This window comes from Danio rerio, chromosome 23 (assembly GCF_049306965.1).
Source record: "Danio rerio strain Tuebingen ecotype United States chromosome 23, GRCz12tu, whole genome shotgun sequence".
Lineage (NCBI taxonomy): Eukaryota > Metazoa > Chordata > Actinopteri > Cypriniformes > Danionidae > Danio > Danio rerio.
The window spans coordinates 26,325,747-26,352,804 of record NC_133198.1 but is presented as its reverse complement, the minus strand read 5'-3'; the positions used below and the strand labels follow the sequence as shown (position 1 = coordinate 26,352,804).

The 27,058-nt window shown below is 35.2% G+C and overlaps 1 protein-coding gene and 2 long non-coding RNA genes across 20 annotated transcripts in view; 2 read left to right on the top strand and 1 right to left on the bottom strand.

The window, feature by feature from the left end:
- The window catches only part of LOC137489184 (uncharacterized), a 175,458-nt gene that overhangs the window by 58,889 nt on the left and 89,511 nt on the right, over positions 1-27,058 (top strand). The gene's annotated exons all lie outside the window — the stretch shown is intronic.
- On the top strand, positions 12,200-13,955 carry her9 (hairy-related 9). 2 transcript variants are annotated; one of them, XM_005162143.5, is made up of 4 exons: positions 12,200-12,550; positions 12,676-12,771; positions 12,862-12,949; positions 13,063-13,951. In XM_005162143.5, the coding sequence occupies exons 1-4, from the start codon at positions 12,443-12,445 to the stop codon at positions 13,641-13,643; spliced, it is 873 nt and encodes a 290-aa protein (XP_005162200.1). In that variant the 5' UTR covers positions 12,200-12,442; the 3' UTR covers positions 13,644-13,951.
- Positions 19,901-26,613, bottom strand: LOC137489124 (uncharacterized). Of its 2 annotated transcripts, XR_012398506.1 has the most exons (6): positions 26,179-26,613; positions 22,512-22,655; positions 21,685-21,801; positions 21,552-21,593; positions 21,237-21,367; positions 19,901-20,895 (listed from the first exon to the last, which is right to left on the bottom strand). It is a non-coding gene; the product is annotated as an uncharacterized lncRNA (long non-coding RNA). The 2 variants fall into 2 exon arrangements; XR_011008473.2 differs by lacking the exon at positions 26,179-26,613 and having other exon boundaries at positions 20,821-20,895; positions 21,281-21,367; positions 22,512-22,564.

Genomic DNA, 27,058 nt, shown 5'->3' with positions numbered 1-27,058 from the left:
GTAATTATGAGCTTCTCCTTAAGACACTTCTCTTGAGCTGGTTTAATGGCACCCAAATGACAGTCCTGCTAAAGTGAATAATTGTGTATTATGGGTGTGACAGTTAACACCGGTATTTAACTCAGATCAGTTCTCAACAGAAGTAGCAGATCTTGAAATAGGCTTGCCTCAGCTTTCATGCTCCTAAAATCCTTTATAACTGTTGTGGAGTGAGCTCATCACAAACGTCCTAAAAATGAAGCGAGGTAATATTTGGCCTTCATGTTGAGGAAATATTGGAGGAGGGACACACCTGTTTAGCGTTCTGTTTCAGATAAATACTGTTTGTTTGAACTTTTTGTTCATCTGTTCTGTTCATTCTGTTAAAAAAAATGGCACACTGCGGTTTTCAGCGGGGATAATAACAGTGAATTGCTGCGTCCCAATTCGCATACTTATACTATTCCTTTAAAAGTATGCACTTTTTTGTAAAGGAAAAATATATACTTTTGAGTGTGTAATAGAAGAGTATGCAAGCTTTTGGACAGACTACTTCCTAACAGATCTTTGTGTTGCTTAGTTATAAGCCCTGTCAATCATCCACTTTTCTGTCATATTTAATTTCCTACCTTATTGGAGAAGCAGCAGCAGCAGGTTAATTTCCCATTCACGAGTCTTTCATGCTGAGAAATCTCCTCAGGTCTTTGGATATTTATGCATTCAGATGTTAATGTCCGCAAACATGTCTTTATATAAGTTCAGTATTGTTGTTGCAGATGAAATATAACATGGAAAACATGATTTAGATATTTTCCAGTGGATAGATATTATTTAACAGTCATGCAAACATTTTTACTGAACAAAGCCTCTCTACTTTTTAGTTTGTCTCGCGTATCTGCCATGTTTGTCGTTTATTTACAGTTTTTACCCGCTTTTGTAGTTCTAATCGAATTCACGTCCATCACGCAATGTGCTGTGGGCAATATTAGGGACACTTAAATTTTTTTAGCATACTCTTTTCATCACTACGATTTGGGACATAATAATTCTATTTTCAAATACTTTTTAGGACAGATAGTATACGAATTGGGTCACAGCAAATGTTTTAAAAGTAGCAAACATGATATTGGAATAGTTTCTTAGAAATCATGTGAGGCTAAAGTGATAATGTTAAAAATTCTGATTTTATTCAGAGGGATAAATTACATTAAAGAATATTAAATGATGTTAAAGAATATTATGTCTTAAAATAACTGTATATCTTTGTAATCTTGTACATTTGTAAATCTATTTTTTTAAATTAGGTTTATTAGCAGTTCTACGGTTATATTTTAATAGAAAATGTCCGTTGCTTGTGGTTTGCAAGTTTTTTTTTTTTACTCTTTGTTTTTACATTTAAACTTTGTACTTGCGTTTTGGGAACTTAATCTCTGCTCCATTATGTTTAGATTTTAGGTTTCCGCTGTGAGTTATAATTTTATGGAAATTTTACTCTACAGTTAATTAAAATGACATTTATTGACAGTATTATGTTTAAATTAGAAGCTGTATTTATTTCTGTAAATGTAAACTACAATACTAAAAAACTTGTCAGTTGTTTGTTCCTAGCAGGCACACAACCTCATAAGACTTTAATCTTAGATTAGATTTAGATCATATCGTCAGGTGACCAAAATTCAATTTCTAGCCAGCGTCTAAGGACAACAATATTTTGACGTCCAATAATGACTTCAAATTGCGTTGATATTTGGTTGATTTTTTTTGGTTGTGTTGGAAAGTGGCCGAAATCCAACGGCTGATAGATGTCATAGTGGTAACGTCCACACAACGTCAAGGTGTAACATGATTAGACGTTGATATTTGGTTAATTTTAGGTTGGACACTGGACATTGATGTCGGCCTGACATTGGATTCTGATGTCAACCCAATTTTCATTTCCAAACAAAATCCTAGAAATTTGGGTTACAACACCAGTATGACGTCATGTTGACGTCCTGTACCTGCAGGGTTAGTTAGTTAGTTGTTCGTTTGTTTCCCTTATTTTATGAAGTGTATTTTTTTCATGTGTACTGGTTATACATGAAAACATTCTCAAACGTGTGTGTGTTTTTGCGTGAAAGAGAGATTGATTTTTATACCATTTTAATTTGTTGATTTGTTTCTCAAAAAACATTTCTGAAAATTATTATTGGTGATAAAATAACCATTTTTGAGGCAATAATTTGATTTTAAAATGTTCAAAAGAATGGTGTTTAAATGAAATTAATGATTTTTTTTAACTGTAAATTTTGTAAAGAAAATTATATGAGCAAAACAATTTCTATTCTTTATTTTAATGCATCATCATAGCTTGAAGTCAGAAATCAGAATTATAAGCCAGCCTGTTTATTTTTTCCCTCAAATATCTGTTTAACGGAAAGAAGTTTTTTTTTCAACACTTCTCTAAACATAATAGTTTTAATAACTCATTTCTAATAACTGATTTATTTTATCTTTGTCATGATGACAGTAAATAACATTTTACTAGATATTTTTCAAGACACTTCTAGAGTGTAAACAGTGTAAAGTGACATTTAAAAGCTTAACTATGTTATTTAGGTTAACTTAGCTGGTTAGGGTAATTAGGCAAGTCATCGTATAATGATGGCTTGTTCTGTAAACCATCTAAAAAGATATAGCTTAAAGGGGCTAATAATTTTGACCTCAAAATGTTTTTTTAATTTTTAATTTTAATTTTTTTTTAAATTTATTTTTGCCAAAATTAAACAAATTTTGATTTTGAAAAATCAAATCTTCTACACTATCAGATTTTTCCCATATCATGCAGCCTTATTTAGCAAATCATCATATTGAAATCATTTCTTAGGGATTGTGTGAAACTGGTCACTGGAGTGATAGTGATGAAACTCTGATTTTATTCAGAGGAATTAATAATGTTATATTCAAATAGAAAACAGTTTTTTACAAGTTTGGCCTTGGATTACATAAATGCAGCCTTGGTGAGCAGAAGAGACTGCTTTTGAAAGGGTATTATGTCTTAAAATACTAAAAATGCTAAAAAACTGGTCAGTTGTTGTTTTTTTTTTGTCTAATTTATGGAGTCTTTTTTATGTGTACAGGTTCACAAATGTGTGTGTGAGTGTGTGAGAAAGAGATGGATTTTATATGATTCTAATTTGTTGATTTGCTACTCGAGAAACATTTATTATTGTTAAAACCATAAAAATATTCAAAAGTTTAACATGAAAACTGCCTAAAAATGTAGTAAAATCAAAAGTATTTTTAAGGGAGAATTTATGGGTGTCAGAAATTAAAAAGAACAATTTGTTTAAATGAATTTAATGCTTTTAACATTTTAAAAATCTTGTCAAACCTAAATAATAAAAAATTAAAGAAAATAATGTGAGGAAAACTATTTCTCTTCATAATTTAAATGCATCACAGCTAAATAATATCAACCTATCTGTTTATCTGAGGGAACTTTTTAAACATTGCTTGTGCACTATTATCTTTTGTCAGCAACTCGATACTGATTTTAAAACTCCAATCAACCACAATGAGCTTTTAATTAACATCTTGCTGTTTACCAGAACATTAGCCTCTTGATTGTAGCCCAAACTGAGCAACAAGCAACCATAAAGGCGCTGATGGCGTATCATTGTTTTAAAATGAGAGAAGATTGCATTAGCCTTGTAGTCCCTGTAATCTCCTCCAAACATTTATTTAGGAATTAAATTAGGGGTTCCAGCGATTCTCGGAATTGAATTTAGCGTTTTGTGTTTCCACAATCTGTCTCGCTCCTACAGACATCAGCAAGAATGATCAAAAGTGTCGTTGCACAGCTTTTACACGTTTGGTCCCGGCATTGCAGTGAAGTGACCCATTCCAAGTAACCCATATCAGTCTGGAACTGAGGTTTATAAAAGAGTCTATTGGAGCTTGCTCTCAAAGGATTTTTTTTGTTGGGAGGGGGGAAATGCCATGATGAAAAGTGCCCAAAGAAAAAAAGTATTTGGAGATATCAGCAGGCTCTCTGAGGGAAAACAAACTATACCGACCAATGTGAGTTGACTTAATCTGATTAGGCTAACCTCATCAACGGCCTCTTAAAAAAGAGAAGAAAGCCATGAATTGGTCCAAAAAGCCAGAGGATGGGGGATGCTCTCGCTTGCTTTAAGAGCACCAAAGAATACCACACATTGTAATAGACAGGCTGGTCCGCAGATGGTAAAATGACAACAACTCATTTGAAAGGCCGACGCAAACAGAATTGATCAATGGTTTGTGTAGGTATTAGAACAATGAGATTGAATGAAGTGAAAAAAATCCCCTTTAAAAAAAAAAAAAAAAAAAAAAAAAAAAAAAAAAAAAAAAGGGCTACACTTTATCTCTGGCACTTTACACTGCTAAGATGTAACTTTTGGACGAAATGCAAACACACTGCGGAAGAAATATTTCCATATTTTAAAGAAGTAATTCCACCTTAAACTCCCCACAGGGCCAGTAATAAAGATGAAAGGCTTCGCAACATTATCCGACACATAGATGTGTTGGAGCATTTTAATACAGCAGTGTTTGGTTTCTAGAAATCCTTAGCAACCGTGTGTTTAAGAAATCTTCCCCTGCCAAGACTAACTCTTTAGATCTTTTGCCAATATGTTCTCTTATTTGGAATGTGATCGGCTAAAGCACCTTAGAAAGAGTTCTGAAGCCTAGCAGCAAATAATAAATACAAGGAATCGTGTGCTGTGTATAGGTAAATGATGAGATTTTCCAATTTGGCGCCTGGATAATCATGTTTTTTTTTGTCAAATGCAAAAAAAAAAAAAAAAACGTCAAATGCAGTAAACTGTAAAACCCAAAATTTTAAGGTAACTCAAACCATTTGAGGAAAACAATTGCAACAAACCATTTACTTTTTGAGTAATGTAATGTTACAGAGCAATGCTACTTGGCTGTTAAGTTCTTTTGTATAAATGTATCAATATGAGGTCTAGTTTTCAGAGTGAAATTAAAAGAAAAAAATAGTAAGGGATACTTTTTACTTAAATGTGTACTGTATTTGAGGCAAAATTCTTTAGTTGTGTACAAAAGAATATATGAGTATCTGTAATTCTTGACTAAAGGTTATGTGTACTTTTGCCATCTCTGATCAAATTGCACAAGTGATTTATATGCATATTAAATGCAAGTAACGTGTCTACTTTACTGATTGATATATAATTTAGTGAAATAGTGTTTCATTTTCATTCATTTTTAAAAAAATGTCTTGATAAGAGTTGGCAACAAAAAAAGTAAGTTAAAATTGTTAAGCGATTTGATGGCAAAACCTTGAAGTCCATTCAACATCCATGCATTGATTCATTTTTAACCACTAAAGTAAAGACAGAAAAAGTGCTAAAATGCAAAAAATGCTTTCTTCATTTAATTAACAAATTACAAATTTACACTAGATTTTGTATCCCTATGTAAACTATCTTGATATCACAACGACATCAAACTGCTATCTAACACTGCGGCGTCAGAAAAAAACAAAACAGACAGTCCTGTAATTAAATTTTGATGTCAATGTTAGATGTTAGTTTGATGTCATTTTGACATTAAGGTAGTTTATCAAGGTAGTCAGTTGGCATCAAATATATTAGCATTTTTGTCATGTTTGAGCTGTCTGCTGGGCTAGTGGTTTGAAGGATAGTGGCAAAGTATTTAAAATGGCAATTAATTAGTATTTGATGTGCTGCACTGTTATCCTTAAATAGTCTTTTTGGATGTCAATGATCAAATGGTTCTTGTAATAAATATGCCTGACAAAATTAAGGGGTGTAAACTGTGAGAGTTGGTGTCATGTGTAAATTATAATAAAAATATGACAGTCAAAAAAAGAAGAGGAAACAGAACAAATTCCAAAAAGCTTTTTTGAAAGCTCTTTTCACCTTTGACCTGTAAACACAAAGTTGCAAATTACTCAACAAAGCACTTTAGCAAGCATCTCTTATTGTCCAGCACAAGCCATCTTTGCTTTGTATACAGGGCTTTACATTAACTTTTTTGATCACCAGCCACTGTGGCTAGTAGATTTCCAACATTACTAGCCACTTGCCATTTTCACTAGCCACAATTTTGTTGTTTGGAAAATATATTTTATATTAATAAATGTGACTTTGACATGCTAAAATGACTTGATTTAGATGATGTGTTGTCCACATGCCTCCTCATTTATATCACTGTTTGTGTGTGCTGTGTGTGAGCATCACCTGTGCGTGCGAGTAATCATCCTCTCATATTGTATTCACCTGCTTTGTCTCGCACAAATACAGTTATTGTTTTCAGTTGTGCTGCCTCTCGATTCTAAGATCACATTTGCACCCATTTTGGGCCATCCTTGTTGTCGAACCCTGCTTTAAGAAAACTACAATGTAAAAATTATTTACAACCTGCCAAAGTGGCTAGTGGGAGCAGCTGTCTTACCCGCCAATGCTGAAATCTACCTGCATTTGGCAGGTTGGCGGGTGTTAATGTAAAGCCCTGTTTGTATATATTTTTTTATAAATTTTTCACTTGGATGTTATATTTATAATTAAGTCAAAAACTTTTAGATGCTACAACACCAAATGAACTTAAATTAAGAAGTTTTTAATAGGTTTTATAGCAGTGTATTTTTGTTCAACTATTGTCTTCAATAGCACTTTAGGCTAACAGTAAGTTAACGTAACTTTTCTCTGTTGGAATGGCGGATTACGGACAGTGTCCTTGCATCAAAGAAAACCCTTATGTAAAAAAAAGCATTTATCGTATTTGAAGTTCAAAAAAACTACATTCTTGCTAAAAAGCATTTTTAAATATATTCTGTGACATAAAAAGTCAAATCATAAGGATGCATGCTCTCCATGTAGGGGTAGGTGATGGTTGGTCACTGTGGTATTTTTTATTTACACAATGAGGAAGGCTTGGTGCTGAAACGTCTGTCTTTTAATCACCCGTAAAATGTAAGAAAAATTAAAAATAATAACAGTACGAAGCAATTGAGTGCGAATAATTATCTTTTTTTAAAGTCCCAAAATACATGTTCTGAATGAGACCATTTTATGTGTCTATGCAGTCTACAAAGTATTTTCTGTAATAATCAGTCTGGTGTAATATAAAATGTGACTTACTGTGCAAATGGATAAACACCGGCTGGTCTGCGTTTTGCTTCCACCTGACTGGATTCTGAAAAGTGTAAACTTCTTTTGGGTTTGGCGCAGAGGCATCGTAGTAACGTGCATTTGCACAAAACAAACATATTTTTTTTTAATCGACTTTAATTGGCTAGGTTTAAAACATAACTAATTTACTTAAAACAAATTTTAAATTATTTATTAAAGTCAACAACTAAATTAAATTGGTTTAAATTAACAAAATTAAGTTATGCTTAATTTCATTAAGGCCTAGGTCATGTTTTTCAGTGTGTTCTGAAGAATGTAGGAAAAATGTAGCCATTAACTTCCATAGGGAAAATACTATGGAAGTTACTGTCTGTTTTTACCAGCATTCTTCAGAATACCTTCCTTAGTGTTCAACATACGAAAGAAACTCAAATATATTTGGAATGAGCGTAGGATGAGTAAACGATGATATAATTTTTATTTTTGAGTAAACTATCCCTTTAAACATCTCAGATGATGGAGATGATTTCTTAGATAGTTTTAAATAGTTAGTTATAGATAGTTATAAAGAGTTTTATCATATGTTGATTTTCACACTTACCACACAAATGTGACTTAATGTTCTATAACACACTGTTTTTATTATAGTATATGCATGACAGTATTCAGGGCTTTTTTATTCGATCTTTTACATCAGCATACTATAAAGTGTTTGAGCCTGTATTTCCAAAAGTTGCTGCAAAACTTGAGACCAGAATGGAGCCAAGAGGCAGTTTGATCAAAGAGCGTGTAAAGGGATTGGCCCGACAACAGCAGCTAATGCAGACATAATTGACTGTGTTTTCGGCATTCTGTGAACAGATTTGGATAGGGACCGAGACTCATTACCCAACAACAAATGAACTTTCCTTCAGTGCAAAGAAAGTACTGTGCATGCTCTGATCTTGGACAACAGTGTGCTGGTCTGTGTTAAGTCTAATTACAAAATACACAAAGCCTTGATCTTTTTCATCTCCCTTTCTTTCTTTCTGTTCCTTTTTTTTCTGTACAGAACAAATGTCCTGGAATCATATGCTAAACTTTTTGCCAGTGATCAGTATTTCAAGATCAGTACTTTTGTTTATTTATTTTATACTTTAATATGGTAGTATAACATAATAGATTCTTTATTAGATATTATGAGTCACAGTATGTATTGTTTTATTCCTTTATTTGTTTATCAGTAAATTATTTATTTTTTATATGTGGTAGCATTGGAATACTTTCATTCATTCATTTTCTTGTCAGCATAGTCCCTTTATTAATCCAGGGTCGCCACAGCGGAATGAACCGCCAACTTATCCAGCAAGTTTTTACGCAAGCAGATGCCCTTCCAGCCGCAACCCATCACACACACACACACACACACACACACACACACTCATACACTATGGACAATTTTAGCCTATCCAATTCACCTGTACCACATGTCTTTGTACTGTGGGGGAAACCCACAGGGAGAACATGCAAACTCCACACAGAAACGCCAACTGAGCCAAGTTCGAACCAGTGACCCAGTGACCTTCTTGCTGTGAGGCGACAGCACTACCTACTGAGCCACTGCGTCGCCTGGTGTACTTTCAGTTATGTTATTTATTATTTTTTCCAATAAATTAAACTGTAAAAAGCAAGTTTACTTAAAGTGAGTAAACCCTTTGACTTGGAACTTTTAAATTAACTTAACGTATTGTTTTTTATTATTATACACTTAATGCATGTACTGTATATAATAGTTTTAAGGTAACGGGTTACTGTTTTTTAAGCAAAGTCAACTAAACGCTTTTTATAGTATGTGCATATATATATATATATAAATATATATATATATATATATATATATATATATATATATATATATATACACACACACACACACACACACACACACACACACACACACACACACACACACAGTTAAAAGTGTTAAGTTAACTTAATTGATTTGTGTTGAGGCAACATAAATGAATTGTGTTGAACCCTGCATGTTTTTTTACATTGTATATTTCCCAGGTGATCTTAAACAGATCAATGTATTTTTCACGTTATTTCCTATAATGTTTTTCTCTGGGTTAAGTCTACACTGTAAAACACAACAGTCAACTTTATCAAGTGAAATGAGTGTAGTTAACTCAAAATTTACTGAAAGTTAATTCTACTCATTTGAAGAGTTTTGAATTCAGTGTTGAAGGTAATGAGTTAATTTAATACTTCATTACTTCAACTTAAAGTTCACAGTATATATATATATATATTAGTTTTTTTTTTTAACTCAAATGGTTTGTAGCAATCGGTGTCCTCAAACGGTTTGAGTTGCCTTAACTTATTGGGTTTTACAGTACTCAGTTGGTTTGAGTTCTCTTCATTTGTTGGGCTTTACTTTGCTCAAAATGTTTTATGTACTTAAATGGATTAAGCTCACAGGAATCATTAAGATTAGTTTTTTTTACCTTAAATGGTTTGTTGCAATCAGTTTTCTCAAATGGTTTGAGTTACCTTAACTTATTGGGATTTATAGTGTAGTACCTTGCAAAATAACTAGTGAAATATTATGAACTGTCATCATGGCAAAGACGAAACAAATTAGTTATTAAAAATTAGCTATTAAAACTATTATGTTTAAAAAAAAAACATTATGTTTATCTTGAAAAAATGGTCCCTCCATAAAGCAACACTTGCGAAATATTAAAAGCTTTACCTTCAATTGTATATTTTATGTTTATTTTATAAAAAAAAAAATGACAAAATGCTTAGGCAAAGAGTCTATAAAATAAGAACAGTTACTTCACCATCTAAATAATTATCTGAACCTCCATGGTGAAGGTATTATTGAGGTATAAGACATGCAGAAACCCGGATTAAAGGCTGCATAATGCACCTCAATCCCAGAGCAAATAGGACAAATGTGAAGGGGTGAGCGCACAGCTGGCCCCTGAGACCTCCGGATCCTGGGCAAACAGGCTTCCAGCATGCCTTCGCTAGTCTCGGCAACAAATGACAAGAGTCCCTGAACAATGCTCAACAAGCAGCTAAACACAAGACTTAATAAATTCTCATTGCTGTAGGATTTCTCTACTTTATTAGTTACATAATAAGTAGAAGATGGTCTTAAAAGGTTGGGTTAGCATTTGGGTATGTGTGGAAATTTTTTAAAACAGTACTAAGTCATAATTAAAAAGTTTCTGGTAGTCTGAATATTATTTGCGTTTTTGTTGTTTTATTAATGAATCTGTGTTAGTAACTAACTCGAATGGCAAGTTTGCTGTCTCTTATATAAAGCCTTTAAATAAAATCATATAAGAATATGTTTTGAATTTCGTCTCTCTAAGTCTGTGTAACTGTAAGCATACTCTGTATTTCCTTTTCAAAACGAATAATATGAGACCACCAATGTCAATTTCTTTTGTAAATAATGCAGACCAAGTTATTTATATAAAAGGAATGATTGTTACTCAAATGCTCCGCCTAGTGGTCATATACGGGACCGGATTGAGTTGAAACTCCTTATTTAACCCCCTAATAAAACTTTCGATAGATGGCGCGCGACACCTATAAAAGAGTCCCCTCTTTGGTCGCTAAAATCACAGTCAGGTTATATTGCGCTTTTTAAATAATTTACAACTCTGTTGAGTAGTATTTTTGCTTTGAAGTGTTTCTACTTCATATGAGTTAATACATTTTAAATGCATGTACATTTTACCATTCTTAAAATGTTGGAAATAAAATACTATAATGAAAATAGCCCATTACAGAACTCGAAAAAGGTTTTATAAAATTTGCAAAATGCATAGGCATAGTTGGAAATTGGTGTTTCATGCATTTCATTCATGGCTTTTATATTTATATAAACGTGCAAAAATGTTAAACTGTGTTATTATGTGTTTCATTTATTGCAATTTCTTAAGCCTCTTTAAACACGCCAACAAACATGAACAGAAAAAAAAACAAGCCGAATTTCAAAAAGAACAAACATGAGTTCATAATTCGTCAAGAATAAAAGCAGCGGCGACTTTGCTCGCTGTAGCCCGCAGCCTGCGAGTTTAGCAGCGGCACGTGCTCAAGGGACGCAGCGGTGCAGTGAGCGGGCGCGCAGACTGGCTGGCACGCGGACAGATGTAGCAACGCCTCCCCCGCGCGCTCTCTGCCTTCTGCACTGCTGGAATGATTGACGCGTAAGATCTTCACCCAGCCAATAAGGCGAAGCTTTGCTAGATTTGCATAAAGCGGCGAGCTTCCCATTGGTTTCCTGCGTGCTGCTTCGAACCGCCTCGCGTGCCTGTACAGCTGTTTGCTTCTTTGAAGCGCAACTAGATCCTTCAAGTTTTTTCAGTCTTATTTTCTTTCTGTAGTGATTGGATTTGAACTTTTATTATTATGCATAATGTAAATAATAATAATAATAATAATAAAAGATTGGCTATGCTTGTCCATGTGTCCCTGAATATCATCAATAGTTAGAATAATATACATTGCAATATTAAGTATGCAAGAAGTCTAATAAGTGTCCAAACTTTCTTATAGCAAATGGCAGTTTGCAATATTTTTTTTAAATATTTATTATGCAATTGAAATGTAGAGAGATTCAATATCCTAATAAAATAAGTAACATGTTCTCCGACGTTTTATAGATATATAGGCCTAATTTTGATAAACAGATCATTATTTATTAGTTTTCCTTTTTCCGAAATGAAGTGTGCAGGAATGTTGGCCGCGCAGTATGTGAATGCAGAAATACGTGATTCAGCTCTGAAAAAAAAACGTTGGTGGCAAACAGCAAGAGTATTCCCCCAATTCCCCTTATCACTTCACAGCCAGGCCGACTGCACTCGCCTCTTTGTTGTTTGTCCCTCCAGGGCTGATTGAGCAGCGCGTGACTGACAGCCCGCGGGGGTGTTGTCCAATCAGCAGTCTGCCCGCGCCCAATGGGTGAGTCCGCGCGCCTATTGGCTGAAGCGAGTGTGGGAAAGAATGCAGAGAGGGTTTCACACGAACTGGGAGCATGCGATCTATCTATAAATACCGCTGGCGTGTGGCAGTGGGAGATTCGACTTGCCCTCTGAAGCGCTGCGCCACACACACGCTCGTGTCCTCATATGACAGCCTCCCGACTATAAGTCATAAAGCTGATAAGAGGGACTCACACTCTCTCTCGTGATCGTCCCGAGATCTTGGCTACGTTCCGCATCTAATCCTAAGAGCCCGTTCCTGTTGTTTTTTTTTAAACCACACACGGAATATATTCACTTTTTGGCTTCTACCGGACTCAACTTTGGTGTTTGATCATGCCAGCCGATAATATGGAGAAGCAGACAGCATCACCTATTGCTGGTGCCCCTGCCAGTGGATCTCATACTCCTGACAAGCCAAAGAATGCCAGCGAGCATAGAAAGGTAAAAATCACTTATAATGCGATTGCATATTGTTTTAGAAGAATGACAGCTGCATCAGTTATTCTAAAAAAAGAGAGAATGTCTTTTAATTACGTAAATTAATTAATTTTCCATTTCATCTGCAGTCTTCAAAGCCAATCATGGAAAAGCGCCGCAGAGCGAGAATCAACGAGAGCCTTGGGCAGCTGAAGACTCTCATTCTTGATGCTCTTAAAAAAGATGTAAGTTTTATCTACAACTCTTGTCATGCTTCAGTCACCCGACGTTAGTAATTCTGAAACAGTTTCTAACCGAATTCTGCTCATTCACAGAGCTCCAGACACTCTAAATTGGAGAAAGCTGATATTCTGGAGATGACAGTCAAGCACCTGCGCAATTTACAACGTGTTCAGATGAGCGGTAAGTTGCAAGTCAGATTCCTCAAGATGATAAACTTTTAACGTGCTTTTAAAAACGCAATTTAATTTCCTGAATACACAATCTAAATACGTTTTATCTTTGTTTACCAGCAGCCTTGTCAGCTGACACAAACGTCCTCAGCAAGTACCGCGCAGGATTCAACGAGTGCATGAACGAGGTGACTCGATTTCTCTCTACCTGCGAGGGAGTGAATACAGAGGTCAGATCGCGACTTCTTAACCACCTGTCCGGTTGTATGGGACAGATGATGGCCATGAACTACCCTCAGCCTGCCCCCGCTCAACAGGCTCATTTGGCTCAGCCTCTTCACGTGCAGCTTCCTTCAACGTTACCCATCAACGGCGCCTCAATGGGTTCCAAACTCAGTCCTTCAGAAGCGGTCTCACCAAAAGTCTTTGGAGGATTCCAGCTGGTGCCAGCCACGGACGGACAGTTTGCTTTTCTTATCCCCAACCCAGCGTTTGCTTCTGCTACAACTCCAGTCATTCCCTTGTACGCAAACGCAAGCGTTCCAGTAACTGTCAACGCCAGTCCCGTCCAGGCCAGCTCGGCTCCCACGGTCGCATCTCCTGTCCAGGGAATGACCTCCTTCTCGGGCGTTCCACAAGCCGTCAGTCCCGTTGGTGTCAGTGCCGGAGCAGAAAGCAATGAGCCGGTGTGGAGACCCTGGTAGACTTGCGCATCTCATATGAACTTATAAAGTTTTCATGGTGAAGAATATACGTTCAGTTCCGTTCTAAGGGACTTTGTTGACCTTTTGTTGGGCAAGTGTTTGTTAGCTGATTCCAATATTTGGATGTTGTTAATGAATGTGCTGTTGTGAATACAACAGAATAACACTTAATGTTTATAAAGTACTTTTTTAAATCAAAGAGTTTAGTTTTGTACAAAGTTTGTAAAAGACTGTATCATGCCAAAGCTTCCTTGTTCTTTTCATGATGAGTGTTTATGTTTGATGCTGAATAAATCAAAATAACGAAATTTATCATTGTCAAACTTTCTTTAATCAGAGTGTGTTGTTGAATTAAGTCTAATATATTATGCTGAATGACAGATTCATTTTGCTATAACTTAAGTTGCGATTTTTACTTTGCAATTAGAGGTATTACATAAATAAGCAATCTAGCTTTAAAATGGATTTATAATATAAACTGACAATATAGGCCTAAATTATACACATAAAAGGAGAGAAATACGTTTTATTAGGATCTTTACCTAAAAGTCATGAGAGATGGGAAGGGAAGAATTCCATCACATCTTTTACATCTGTTCTACAACTTTTTAAATTATAATCATCCAAAGGGTCAGTTCAGTTTCATGACATCCCTGTATTGCACTGAGTTTAGTTCTGGCGGGAAGAGATCACCAAGTGTCACAGGTTGAAATGACAAAGGCCATGAGAGGGTTTTTTTCTTTTCTTTTGCAAAAAGGTAATTAAACATCTGAAAAGGGTCTCATCCTGTATGCAGCGGGATCTTTAAGAAGTCCTAAACCCCCATTCATTGGTCTGGGCAATACGCTTTGGGTTAATGTCACTAACAGATTGCCTCACTGAAAAGAGAATATGGAGGAATCCTCTCCTCCTTTTGTGTACCAGTCGCTTTAATTGTATAGATGCACCTGAATAGCGCGCGGGTGCTTTATTCGCGCCTCTTTTCTGAATAAAATGATGTTCTGGCCTTAATATCAAACATTTTGCTTAAATAAAATGTAATAAAATCTAAATTCTGTAGAAAAAAAACATGTTTCTTCTACAGCCAGCTTGACACGCAGGCCTCTCCCCATGTTATCCCCGAATGTAAACTTATCTTTCCTTTGCGCGTGAGCTCCGGAACTAGGAGACGTGTCGCGTGGACTGTCGGCATGAAGTTTACCGTGTGTCTGCCACTTGCAGTCAGCGGCCTGTTCGTTTTTGGATTAGGTTACACACCCTGGTGACCGACGGCCGCAGGGTTTCCCACTTAACAACTTAGTCCTGTTAAACCAAATGCTGACGGGCTTTTAAAAGTTATTTATTAACACGTCACTGCCAAGTGTCAGATTTTTTTTTTCTATCAGGTGCTTTTGCAGGCATACTTTCAATCGTGTAAATTATAGCCTAGGTTTAATCACAACCATAAATGTTTGGAGTGTATTTTGTTTAAGAGTTTTAACGTTTAGCCAAATCTTCGCTAGAACCTTCATTGGAACTAAAACTCAATTAAGGTTCTGTAGCCTGTGAAGGTTTCACGAAGAACCTATCAATGTTTTTCCTTCAGCAAAAAGTTTCTTCATAGTGGAAATATCAAATTGGTATCCATACTATGAATAAAATAACTTCACTCAAAAGTTCTTTGGGAAGCCAGATTCTTCTGACATCATTGTGTGAAATCCCCTTTTTTGGTTTCTATAATGACACCTTTATTTTAATAGTTTTCGGCCAGCAAGTAACCGGGGCAGGAAATTCGACACTTTCCATTTCTCACTTTATTATTTACACATCCCAAATATATCACAAAATCTCTATGTAGTGTTTAATTCTAGCTAAACAGAAAACCCAAGAAAGAATTGCTCACAGAAAAAGACCCCCCTGAAAGTCATTGAAAGATTCGTACACTGTTCAAAACCCTCGGGGCTAATCTAAATCGCATAGAAAAGCTTGTTTTCGCACATGTGCATTGCTGAAACACTAGTTGGCAGTGTGTGGGCTCCGTGGCTTCTCTCTCTGCCTGCGTGTCTGAGTTAATAGTTCAGAGATGCCGTTGTGGTGCTGAGGTCGTGAGAACCGAGCGAACTAGACTGCCTGCGGCCGGGCAGAGCGCCAGTCCGTAAATCCCCGCTGGCAGGCCGGGTCGTGCTTTGGCCGCACAGCCTCTCTGGAGGTGAAGAGGCGCACACGCGTGGCCGCCAAGATGCGAGTTTTGAGCCAGAGTATAATAATTACAGGAGCCACTGGCCAGATCCAACACAGAGAGACTTTTGAAGCAACATTAAGGACCTCTTATAGATTAAATAGTTGGATCACAAAAAAAGAAATGTTATTTACAAAATGTATAGACCTGATGATATAGTGCTTTAGTAGCTTTCAAACATGTTTTAATTAGTTTGTATTTGTTTTACTTATACTTATTTCACATTTGGCTTTAGCACGCACACACTGGTTACACTTACATAGAGTTCAGAGTTGAAGATTAGCCTCTGAGTGTTTATATTAACAGCCATAACAAGCGCACCTCTCTGTTCTCAAGACACAACGCAGTAATCTAAAAGACATAAAGTGAAGTTAATGCAACCCTTACGTGAGAGTTTTGAAAATCGGACTGTGTCTAAGTAATGGTTAAATATCTGTTAAAATGATAGTTCATCCAAAATGCAATATCACCTAGGAATATATTTTTACAAGTGAACAGAGGAAGATATTTTGAAGAATGAAACCTGTATTGACATATTTAATGTGAAACATTGTACGCTTTTTCAACTTTCTTCAAAATAAAACCCAGAACAAGTGGAAGAGTATAAACATTTCATTTTGAATTATCAATTTAAAACATTTTATTTCACTAATAAAAAGTTGAAACATAAGCATTTTGTAATATCTAAATGTTTAATGTCACTCCAGGAAGCCAGCAGATCCCAAAATCCTGGACATTTTTTTCTGAATGACCTGTTTTTGGGTTCAGGCCTCAGGTCATTTCCACAAATACATTCAGCTGATAATTCATTAGCTGCCTGTTCTTGTTTTTCTTTCTATTAATGGACTAGCTCTAATGCAGTTTCTGTTTGATCTGCTGATTTGGTAGATATTGTGCAAAATAGATTAGCATTATGATGTTAGGACTGGTCAACAAGAAGATGATTATCTTTATGGGCGCCAAATGCAGTGTGCTTTTTGACCACAAGGAGGAACATAACGTCTTATGTTACGCTATTTAGATAATAAATGATCTGAAAAAAGTTAAAGAACCGATTTGGAGTCATAGGAAATGCACACATTTTCATATTCATCCTAATAAGTCCATATTTGGATGTGTATTTAATACGATTATTCCTCTTTTACCTTCACAAACAAATCAGCTTACACAACTAACCATGTCTAAATTTATTCTAGTTCAAAGTCACACTCATGAGGACAAGCGGGGGAATGCTCTGCATGCTTAGTTATGGGCGCTGTGGAAGAAAGGTGGGGGGCAAGGGGCACATTGGTCCAGAAAAGAATCAGATGAAGCTGACACTTCTTCTTTCTCTTTCAACACCTGTTGCCCAAGATGTCATAAAAGACACAGTCATCAGCACAATTCTGTTTCTCACTTACTGGCAGAACATCTCTACATGTGAGTATCACATATAGACAAGACTGTAAAAAAAACTGTTCACATGTTTACCTTTATGTGGTTCCAACCCTTTAGGATTTTTTTTTTTTTTTTTTGGTAAAAGTTGATATTAAAGTCCTTCATAATATCTGCAGAGGGGAAAAAACTAATGCAGGTTTAGAAAAAAAAACAACTCTCCTTAAGGACCTCTACTGTTACAATTACTCTTCTGTATCATTGTTGTTATTATTTTTACAAGGATTATCAGTTCTTCCTCTGATATTAATAGAGAAGCAGCTCATCTCTCCCTAGTAGCAGGAGTCGTGTGGTTGGGAGGGAGGAGACACATAGGGACGCACTGCCGACCCTTATCAGATATCACAGCTCAAGGAGCCGCAAGGTCCGCAGATCCTTGTCACTTGTCTGCGGGACATATTTCTGAGTCCAGGTTTTGCTTTTCAGCACAATCTATAGTTTCAAGCCATGGTGTCTTGGCAGTCTTTGAAGCCCTTGCAAATAGTATAGATTCCAAGGGAGAAAGTTAAGGACCACCCTCTGACAGTCAGGAGGTCTTTCCAAGTATTTATAATCCCATCTCCTTGGTGGCCTTGAAGAAGAGCGGCTTTAAATTTGGACACAGCCTTTATTTATGTTTTTGCGCATCTTGAGGTCCATTTATTTATGTGGATCTGACTGGTCAGCTGTCCAGCTATTTTAAGTGACGTTCTTATATTGCGGGCAGACTTTAAAGATGTGTTTTCTTTTTTGCAATGTTTTTATACAATTTAACAATTTCATATGCAAACAAAATCATATGTATGGATCTGTATATGTATATTTTAAAAGCCTGTTTACCCAAATAAAGGGTTATACAGTCCTAATAATATTCGTTTGTTAAGTTGTGTGACGTATGAAATACTTTTTTTAGGTCCAAGCCGATACTCATTTGGATTGAGAAAGCGTTTGTTTATGAAACCTTTTAGTCATATCACACATTAAAGTGAATTTTCTCTCAGGACTTGCTACATCACAGACACCAATATTTTAAAGGTTCAAGACACCCTTGAGTACTTTTTTTGACATTATAGCAGATTTGTGAGAGTTAAGCATTAGTTAAGACAACATTAGCAACATGTCAGCTTTAATTGTGGAGAAAACTGAATAATTTTAAGCTTTTGTCAGCTAATTTCCTATTCCAGGTTTGAAACTTGAACTCTAGCCCATCCACGCCCATCATAGCCTTTTTTAAAAAAAATCTGATGTAGACTTGAACCAGAATAGGGGGGTTTCATGGCCCTTTAACAATTTACAAACAATTAATCACTTTCTGGCCATCGAATATTAGGAAAGTGTTTCATCGCTTTGTAAACATTTATTATTTCCATTTGTTGAGTCTCCCTATACAGTTTGGTAGAGTGCTTGAACCCGGAAGCCGCTTTGCGTGGGGTCACACTTAACAAGTGGATATAGACTCCAAAAGTTTTATTTGTTTTTTGATATTTCACACTGGAAATGAGAAGAAATTTATAGGAAATATGTTTCTTTCTTGTACCTTCAGAAAGTAAGTGACGTATACAAACTGACAGCAACAGCAAAAGTGAAATTCAACATAGTGGATGATGGACGCTGTGCTCAAAGCTGTGTTTTTGTTCCGTGTTGCCTTTAGTTTCATTTTGACATAGACGTTGTGTGGTCGAAAGAGCAAAAGTCAGCTATAACAACTTGTAGTAAACCACATTTCACTAAAGCTGTAAAAAGAATGTAACACTGCAGTCAAATGTGATTAAATGGCAATAGCATTAGAGCTTTCTTTATGTATTGTCCTTCTACACCTTTTTATACCGTCAGTGTTTTGTATTACGTGCATTTAAGCAATTGGAGTACACTGACATTACTGGTAGTTCCTATCATGCTGGGTTAGACTGTACTCTGCAATACAGGACCTAATTTATTTTGCATAAAAAGACATTCCTGTAATTAAAATACTTTTCCGTTTCTGCAACATGCTTACATATTTGGAATAAATTATTTGTCTTTCTGATTTAACTCTTTATACACCAATCAACTCATTGGAAAAAAAAAAGTGAGGTTTTTGTCAAGACTTTTGATATTTTATGACTTTAAATATACATACTTTTAATAAATATCAATTAACTTACTATATCTAGTTCTTTTCACTTTAAAAAGGGTTAAGCTTGTATACAGTAACTGCATCTTTTGGAGACTTTTGTGATCATCATCCTAACTTTTTTAACATAATAGCTATTTTTATTCTCTCTTTTATGTCAGATCTTTTAATTTTTATATCAGTGTGAGATAATTTTCCTTTTTTTAAATCAGTATGTTAGACTAACAGTAATATATTTTATCTACACTGTTAGACATTTCAAAGGGTTTTTACAGTAACTTACTGGCAACACTGTTGCCAGTAAGTTACTGTATTTTAGATTTACAGTATACAACTGTAAATCCATTTACAGCATGTTACCGTAGTGGTTGAAAATGGTTAACTACTGTAAAAACCTAAGTTAACAGTTAGCTACTGTAAACCTTTTAATTTTGTCCTAAATATTTTATAATATAATTTTATTAATATTATTTTAATACTATAGACCTAAAAAAGACACAATTACAAAATATTAACAAAATAAACACTCTTTATTTAAAACATTGGAGATGCTTAAAACAAGCTTAAAAATGTGTAAAAACATTACATTTCAATCATTCAAAATATTTTATTTTAAGAAAAAAAACATTGAAAATGACAAAGCACATTAACATACATGTACAAAACTAATTTAAGTGTCTGACTTGCATATTGTTGAGAAAAAAAAACCCCAATTATACTAAGTACTACTGACATTAAACCAGACACAATTACAAAATATTCCATTCTTTAAAACATTAATAATGCTTAAAGCATTTAAGGAAAATGTGTGAAAATTACATTAAGCAATAAAATCAACACATTAAAAATAAATAAATCACACAAAGCACTAGAACATACATGTACAATAAAAATTTAAACTTCTGAATTGCATATTGTTGGAAAAATAAATATTTGTAACTATTAGCCGACTCAGAAACAACACAACTTTAAAATATTACTAATTCTGGTGTCAAATGCTCAACAAGGTCTGAATTCACATGTTCAAATGCAATTCATCTTTATTTCTATTGCACTTTTACAATGTAGATCAATGATGTGATAGCAGCTTAACATAGAAGTTCTTGTAAATTGAAGCTGCTTCAGTCCAGTTTTCAGAATTGAAGCAGTAAATGTCACTGCTGAAAGTCCAAACACTGAAGAGCAAATCCACCGATCCACCAATCGTAGCCAAGCGATCCAGTGGCGACAGTGGCATGGAAGAAACTTCACCAACTGACGAAAGTGTAGAATAAAATCCCTTGAGAGATACCAGGCTCAGTTGGGCACGACCAGTTCTCCTCTAGCCAAACTTGTGCAAGGCCGCAGTCTAGGCACCAGAGGCTTGAAAGTTCACCAGCGGGTGGTCAGGCTGGCCCATTGGATCAATGCGGAAACTCATTGATCACGTGTGTCTTTTAGGATTCACTCCTCCATGATCACCACAGCATCTGGTCAGGATTTGGCCCAGTCCAGGATTATGAAGAACTCTGGATAAGGACAAACAGACTAACATAAGCATAGAAGAAGCTTGTTTAAAAAAAAATAAATCATATACTGGTTAATTATTTTGAAGCATGGCAGCTAGGTTGGGGTAGTTTTCAGCTGGTACTGAGCAACTGGCTCCTGCTCATAACCTGCTCACTACCATGTTTAAAAGAGAACTAACCAGAATGTCCTGTTTATTTTTTTCCCTAACAAGGTTTTACAAAAACATTGTAGCATTTGTGATGGGTTGATTCACTGCAGGACAGATTAGACTATTTGTTTTATGTATTCCTAATAAACTAAAACAGACTGAATACTGATACAACTATTGAGAGTGTCTCACCTAATCCAAGTTCTCAGTTAGCTGGTGAAAGAAGGATAACACACTGTTGTTCATGGTTGTCATTCTCTTCACTACTTCTCCTGCCTTCTTCTGGCTCACTCTGGTTGTTGCTGTGCATTTTGTTTCATCCTCTGGAATTATTTATACAAAAAAAATTATTATTTTATTTATTACAAAATATTTAGGCAACATGAAATGGGGAAAAAGACATTTAATACAAAGATTTTTTATTTAGCTAGCAACTAAACATGTGACACATTTTGTATTAAAAGTAACGTTACTATATTGAGAAACAAATAGATGTACAGTACTTACTGTTGTATGAGGTCCAGTTTGCACAGGCAGGCTCCCAGTATTCTATATTGAGACCATAAAAAAGCCAAAAATACAGATAAGAATACCATGCTACAATCCACAACCTCCACACAACTTTTTTTTATTTGTTTACCTTGGTTGCTTACTGGTCTTGCTTATTTTTTAAGCATAAGGCTGTGCTGATCAAGATGTTCCTTCGAAATGCTGTTTGTTTCTTCAGACAAAACCTGCTGCTGTGCCAGTGCCATATCTAAACAGAAAAAAATATAATGGTAACAATTATGTTAAACCAAATGTCAAGAGTTGTGATAAAAATATAATTAGCAAACAATAAATAGCAAAAAGGTGGTTATTAGCATAATGCATAGAGGTAAAGTTGGTTTTATATTAGCAGATTCAGAATCCCCCTTAATAATTTAATTTCATAAAAGTATTATTTGCAAACTCTAAATAGCAAAATCATTTTAGCAGCTAATGACTATCAAAGTACAACATGCTCACGGTCAAATAAACAGTGTTAATGTTGATTTCAAGTCATACTGGCAAGCTAATTCTGATCGAATATTTAAAGTAACATGGTAAACAGTATAGAGTCTTCTAAATGAACGAATGTGCGAATATAAAACCAACTTTACCTCTATGCATATTGTATAGATTTACGTTAACGTTCTTATAGGTTACGTCGCGATGTTATTTTCTCAAGCTAACGTTATAAGTTACTCTAAACCAGAGAAAAATAAGTTTACAACATCTAATATATATAGTATAAATCAATATAAGTTAAACGTTGCACGTTAAAATGAGTTTGAGTCCAATTCAGTATAAACTTAGCTCAGTTTAGCTAACAGTTAACATTACCATTTTAAGATCGCTTTAGCCAATGTTGCCGAGCAAACATATGCTAATAGAGGTGCTCAAATCAATGTCGAATGTTGTCAGCACAGACAGACGCGCTTTTACCTGGATTATTTGATGGTCTTTCATTCATATTCTTCTGGGGGAAAACACTCTCTGCCGGACCGTTGTCTCGTGCTAAGTGTCCTCCAAAACTGTCTGCATACCTCTGGTTCCCTCCTAAACCAAAACCCGCTGCAACACCGGTTCCTATGTAAATAAATAAAAATATATGACGAGAACAATGGCTAATAATCATAAACAGTCTTATTTAAAGTAATAGTAGTGTTAATGTAATAAATTAAATAAAGGTAACATCTTAATAGATGATATATTTCTCAAATGGGCGAAATAACGCCAAGCCAGAGAAAATAATAATAGCCAACTTTATACTTTACTTTGTTCTATTCTCGTCCACAAAACATTCTGTAAAATGAAACACTGCCTCAGCTTACCAGAGTAAAGTTTGTTAAATCCAGTATGTTCTTCAGGCACACTAATAAATTGTCCTCCAGAATTGCTCCAGGGTACTCAGGCAAAATGTGGTGCAGAGTAGTCGAATCGCCGCAAGGTGGCGTTGAAGCAGTTGTGGAAAATACAGTATAATACACGAATTTTTACAAATACAGTACATCGCTGTATATGTTATTCGACGTCACACTAAATTCCCATAATGCAACGGTAAATACAGTTATTTACCGTAAAAGGAATTTGCAGTATTACACTGGGTGAAATACAGTAAATAACTGTGTAATTTACAGAAATGTCTAACAGTGTACAGTATGAGCGATACATTTTTTTCCACCAAAATGTACAAGATGTCACATTTTATTACTCATTTTGTTCTCAGTAAAAGTGACTAATCAGAAAAAGAAAATAGAAAAATGTGTACTATTTTTGTTTGTTGTTACAGTGCATAATAGTGTTATAGATACTTTGACTTAATTTAAGAAATTTATAAGACACTCTATTCACAATAATATCTCAGTCTTTTATACAGACGCCAAGTGGTTAACTGAAAAGTCAAACTGAGGGCACGATCTGTGGGTTCTCTCGCAATGAGTGCACTGAAGCCTTGCATGTCTGTGGGATGCAGTTCTGAGGTAGTGAAATCAGTCCTCTCAGCATGGCATTTCCCCTGCTCGCTGAACTCGCTAATACATTAGGGCAAACTCTCCGGTGCACTTAAGTTTCAGGAAGTCTAGTGCATCGTGTTTAGGCGTTTATGTGGTTCAGTTTGGTAAAATGTTTTTAAATTTGGCTTTTTGGACGCAAAAGCATGGCAACATTAAAGCTTTCTGCAATGAACGCCATCTCACTCTCAGGTCATTTCTAGGTAAAAGTGGGTCAAAATAATAATAATAATAATTATTATTATTGTTGCTTGTTCAAACTACTTATTTAAAATAAGCTGAAACAACACAAATGAGATTCTTATGGGACAATTTAATTGTTTTATGTTAAATCCAGTTAAACTTGTGTTGGGACAACATGAATGAATTGTGTAGAAATCTGGATTTTTGTTTACAGTGTAGATGTTTGAGATGTTCTCATCGCATTTTCACATCCTCTAATATTTGAGGAAAGTATGGAACTTATGTTGGTTTTCAAGAGAAAACAAGTATTTTACATTTTGCCAGTTTAGTGGCTAATTCGTACAAATTCATACGAGTTCAGTCGTACGAAATTGTACGATTTTAAAAAGGAGGCGTGGCACCTAACCCCATCCCTAAACCCAACCGTCATTGGAGGACGAGCAAATTGTACTAAAATGTACAAATTAGATCGTACGAATTCGTATGAATTAGCTACTAAATGAAAAAGTTACGAATTTCCGTGCGATTGTGTTGCTTTTTACCAGGCTGGCAGCATATATGGAAGGGTCACTGAAAGGACACAGTGTGAGTGGGAAATTTGCCCCTTGCATGGGTGATGAATCAGCCACTGTCTAACCACAAGCCTAGACATGCCCTAGATAGACACCTGAAAGTAACTGCTCACAGCTCTGACTCATGTCAGTCCTTTCAAACCATCTGTGAGAACGTGTGCGTATGTGTGTACTCATGCCAAACACAGGATCTTCATTGCCCTTTAATACACAGCCTAAAAACAAAACAACAAGAACAATACGTTAACGCAAAGAGAATGATGCACTTCCGCTGGTTTTGATGATGTAAGCTGAAAATAAAAAAAAGCTTTCATGAAATTGGTGCAGCAGTGGTCGGCTTACCCCCCCCCCCCCCCCCCCCCCCCAGATATTTAGTTTAGTTTCTTTTTCAAATCATATAAAAGTTTTCTTTAAAAAAAGCTTTCATGAAATTGGTGCACCATTAGTCTTCTTTTTTCAGATATTTAGTTTAGCTTCTTAATAAAACATTTTTAAAAATTTCTTTCAACAGTATACTTAATAGGTGAAAATTTTGTTGTTTGCCTTTTTAAAAGTTATTGTGGCATTATTTTTTTTAATTCAACTAGATGTTTTACTTGTAAGGAAATCACAAAAAACAGTGTTATAATTAAATATTTTTGTATTTTATTATTAATTAATAATAATTTTAATATAAATATTTATTTGTTTGTGTGTTTAGATAAAATGTTTCTTGTAAAGCATTTGTGTTAAAAATATATATATTCTTTCGAATAAGATATCTATGTTACATTTTCAGGCAGCATGGTGGCTCAGTGGTTAGCACTGTCACCTCACAGCAAGAAGGTTGCTGGTTCGAGTCTCAGATGCGCTGGTTGGCAATTCTGGGTGTTTGGATGTTCGAAATGTTACTCCCATGTTCCAAAATCATGCACTATAAGTGAATTGGATGAACTAAATTGGCGGTTGTGTATGAGTGTGTGTGAATCTGTGTGTCTATGGGTGTTTCCCAGTACTTGGTTGCAACTGGAAGAGCATCCGCTGCATAATCATATACCGGAATATTTGGCGGTTCATTTGGCGGGACGAAGTCAAAGAAGAATAAATGAATGAATGAATGTTAGATGTTCATAATAATTAAATACATAAATTAAAAATAAAACCAATGTCAGCCCCCTTTATAAAACAACCTTTATTTTCCAATATTTTGATAAAGTTAAAGTCAGAATTATTAGCTCCCCTTTGAATTTATTTTTCTTTTTAAATATTATCCAAATGATGTTTAACAGAGAGAATAAATTTTCACAGTATGTCTGATAATATTTTTACTTCTGGAGAAAGACATGTTTTATTTCGACTAGAACAAAAGCAGTTTTAAATTTTTTTAAAAACATTTTAAGGTCAAAATTATTAGCCTCTTTAAGCTATATTTTGTTTTAATAGTCTACAGAACAAACTATTATGTTTAGAAATGTGTTGAAAAAAAAAATAAACAAACAGAGGGCTAAGAATTCAGGGCGGCTAGTAATTCTGACTTCAACTGTATATTTACACTTTGAAATTTAAATAAAATATGTTCCAAATATGTTTTATCTATTTTAAAATGGCCTTTGTTCCCAATAGTAAGCACTTCACCTCCAAACACTCCATCTATTGATGTCCTCCATGTTCAGGTCACAAGGATTAGGTGTGAATATATGACAGATTGCTGGCAGGCCCTCTAATCTTTCCACTTATCCAGTCGTGTGGCTCATTTATTGTCCTCATACAGGATGTCCTGGTATCTGGCAGGGCACTATCAAGGCACAGTGTTGCTAAGGGTGCAAGTGACAAAGAAAAGCGAGACTACAAGACAAATCCCCTCACCAGATGTTACCAGCTTTTGAAAAGGTGCCTAGGAGCTTTCTCGTCCTGCGATTTCCCTCCCCTCGTCTTGTCAAAAGATCAGATTGTTTTTTCTTGCTCTCTTTATCATGCAGCCTCATGTGGATCTGCCTTTTTAAAAGCTCTTGACTCAGACTGTGACAGGTCGCTGTCCGGATGGGGCTGCTCACAGTTATTAGTGCTTGTCTTCTTCTTCTTTTTTTTTCTTCTTTTTTTTGATCTCTGTCTTCTCTTTTCTTCTGACGGGAAGGTAAAGTTGACTCGTCGTGTTTGTCTTTCACTTCTTATGGTAAATGCAGAGCGGTGTGTCCTCCACTTGGAGATTTTATGGTGTTGATTCTCATGCATAAAACAGTCGAGTCGAGTGTCAGCAAGAGAAAAGCTTCACTCAAACAAAAGCTGCTAGTGAATGGCAGGGTGAAATGAGAGCACAGCTGGGCACACACACACATGCAAACAATACAGGGTGATACTCTGCACATCATGTTTCCTTGGTGAATTAATCCGTACTTGTGAGCTAGTGAAAGTTGATTTATCTCTAAAGTATTTTATTATTTTTTCTTATTTTATTAGAAATATATGAATAGCTTGTAGCAAAGCTTAAAAATGAGGCCTTATTATGACTTATTAGGTTTGTCAATGAAAGCCTTGATTTTTATGTGACTCTTAATTCTTTTGGTCATAAAATCAAAATGATGTGTCATTTACTTCTGCTCCGTAACATCTTTTCCAGTCAAAAACTAATAAAACAAAAGGATCTTTATTGGGTTTGAACGTCCTGTGAAGTACGTTTAACACCCATGGAGCCTTTCCAAAAGGTTTTTTATCATTGAAAATAGAAAATAAAATTATTTATTTATTG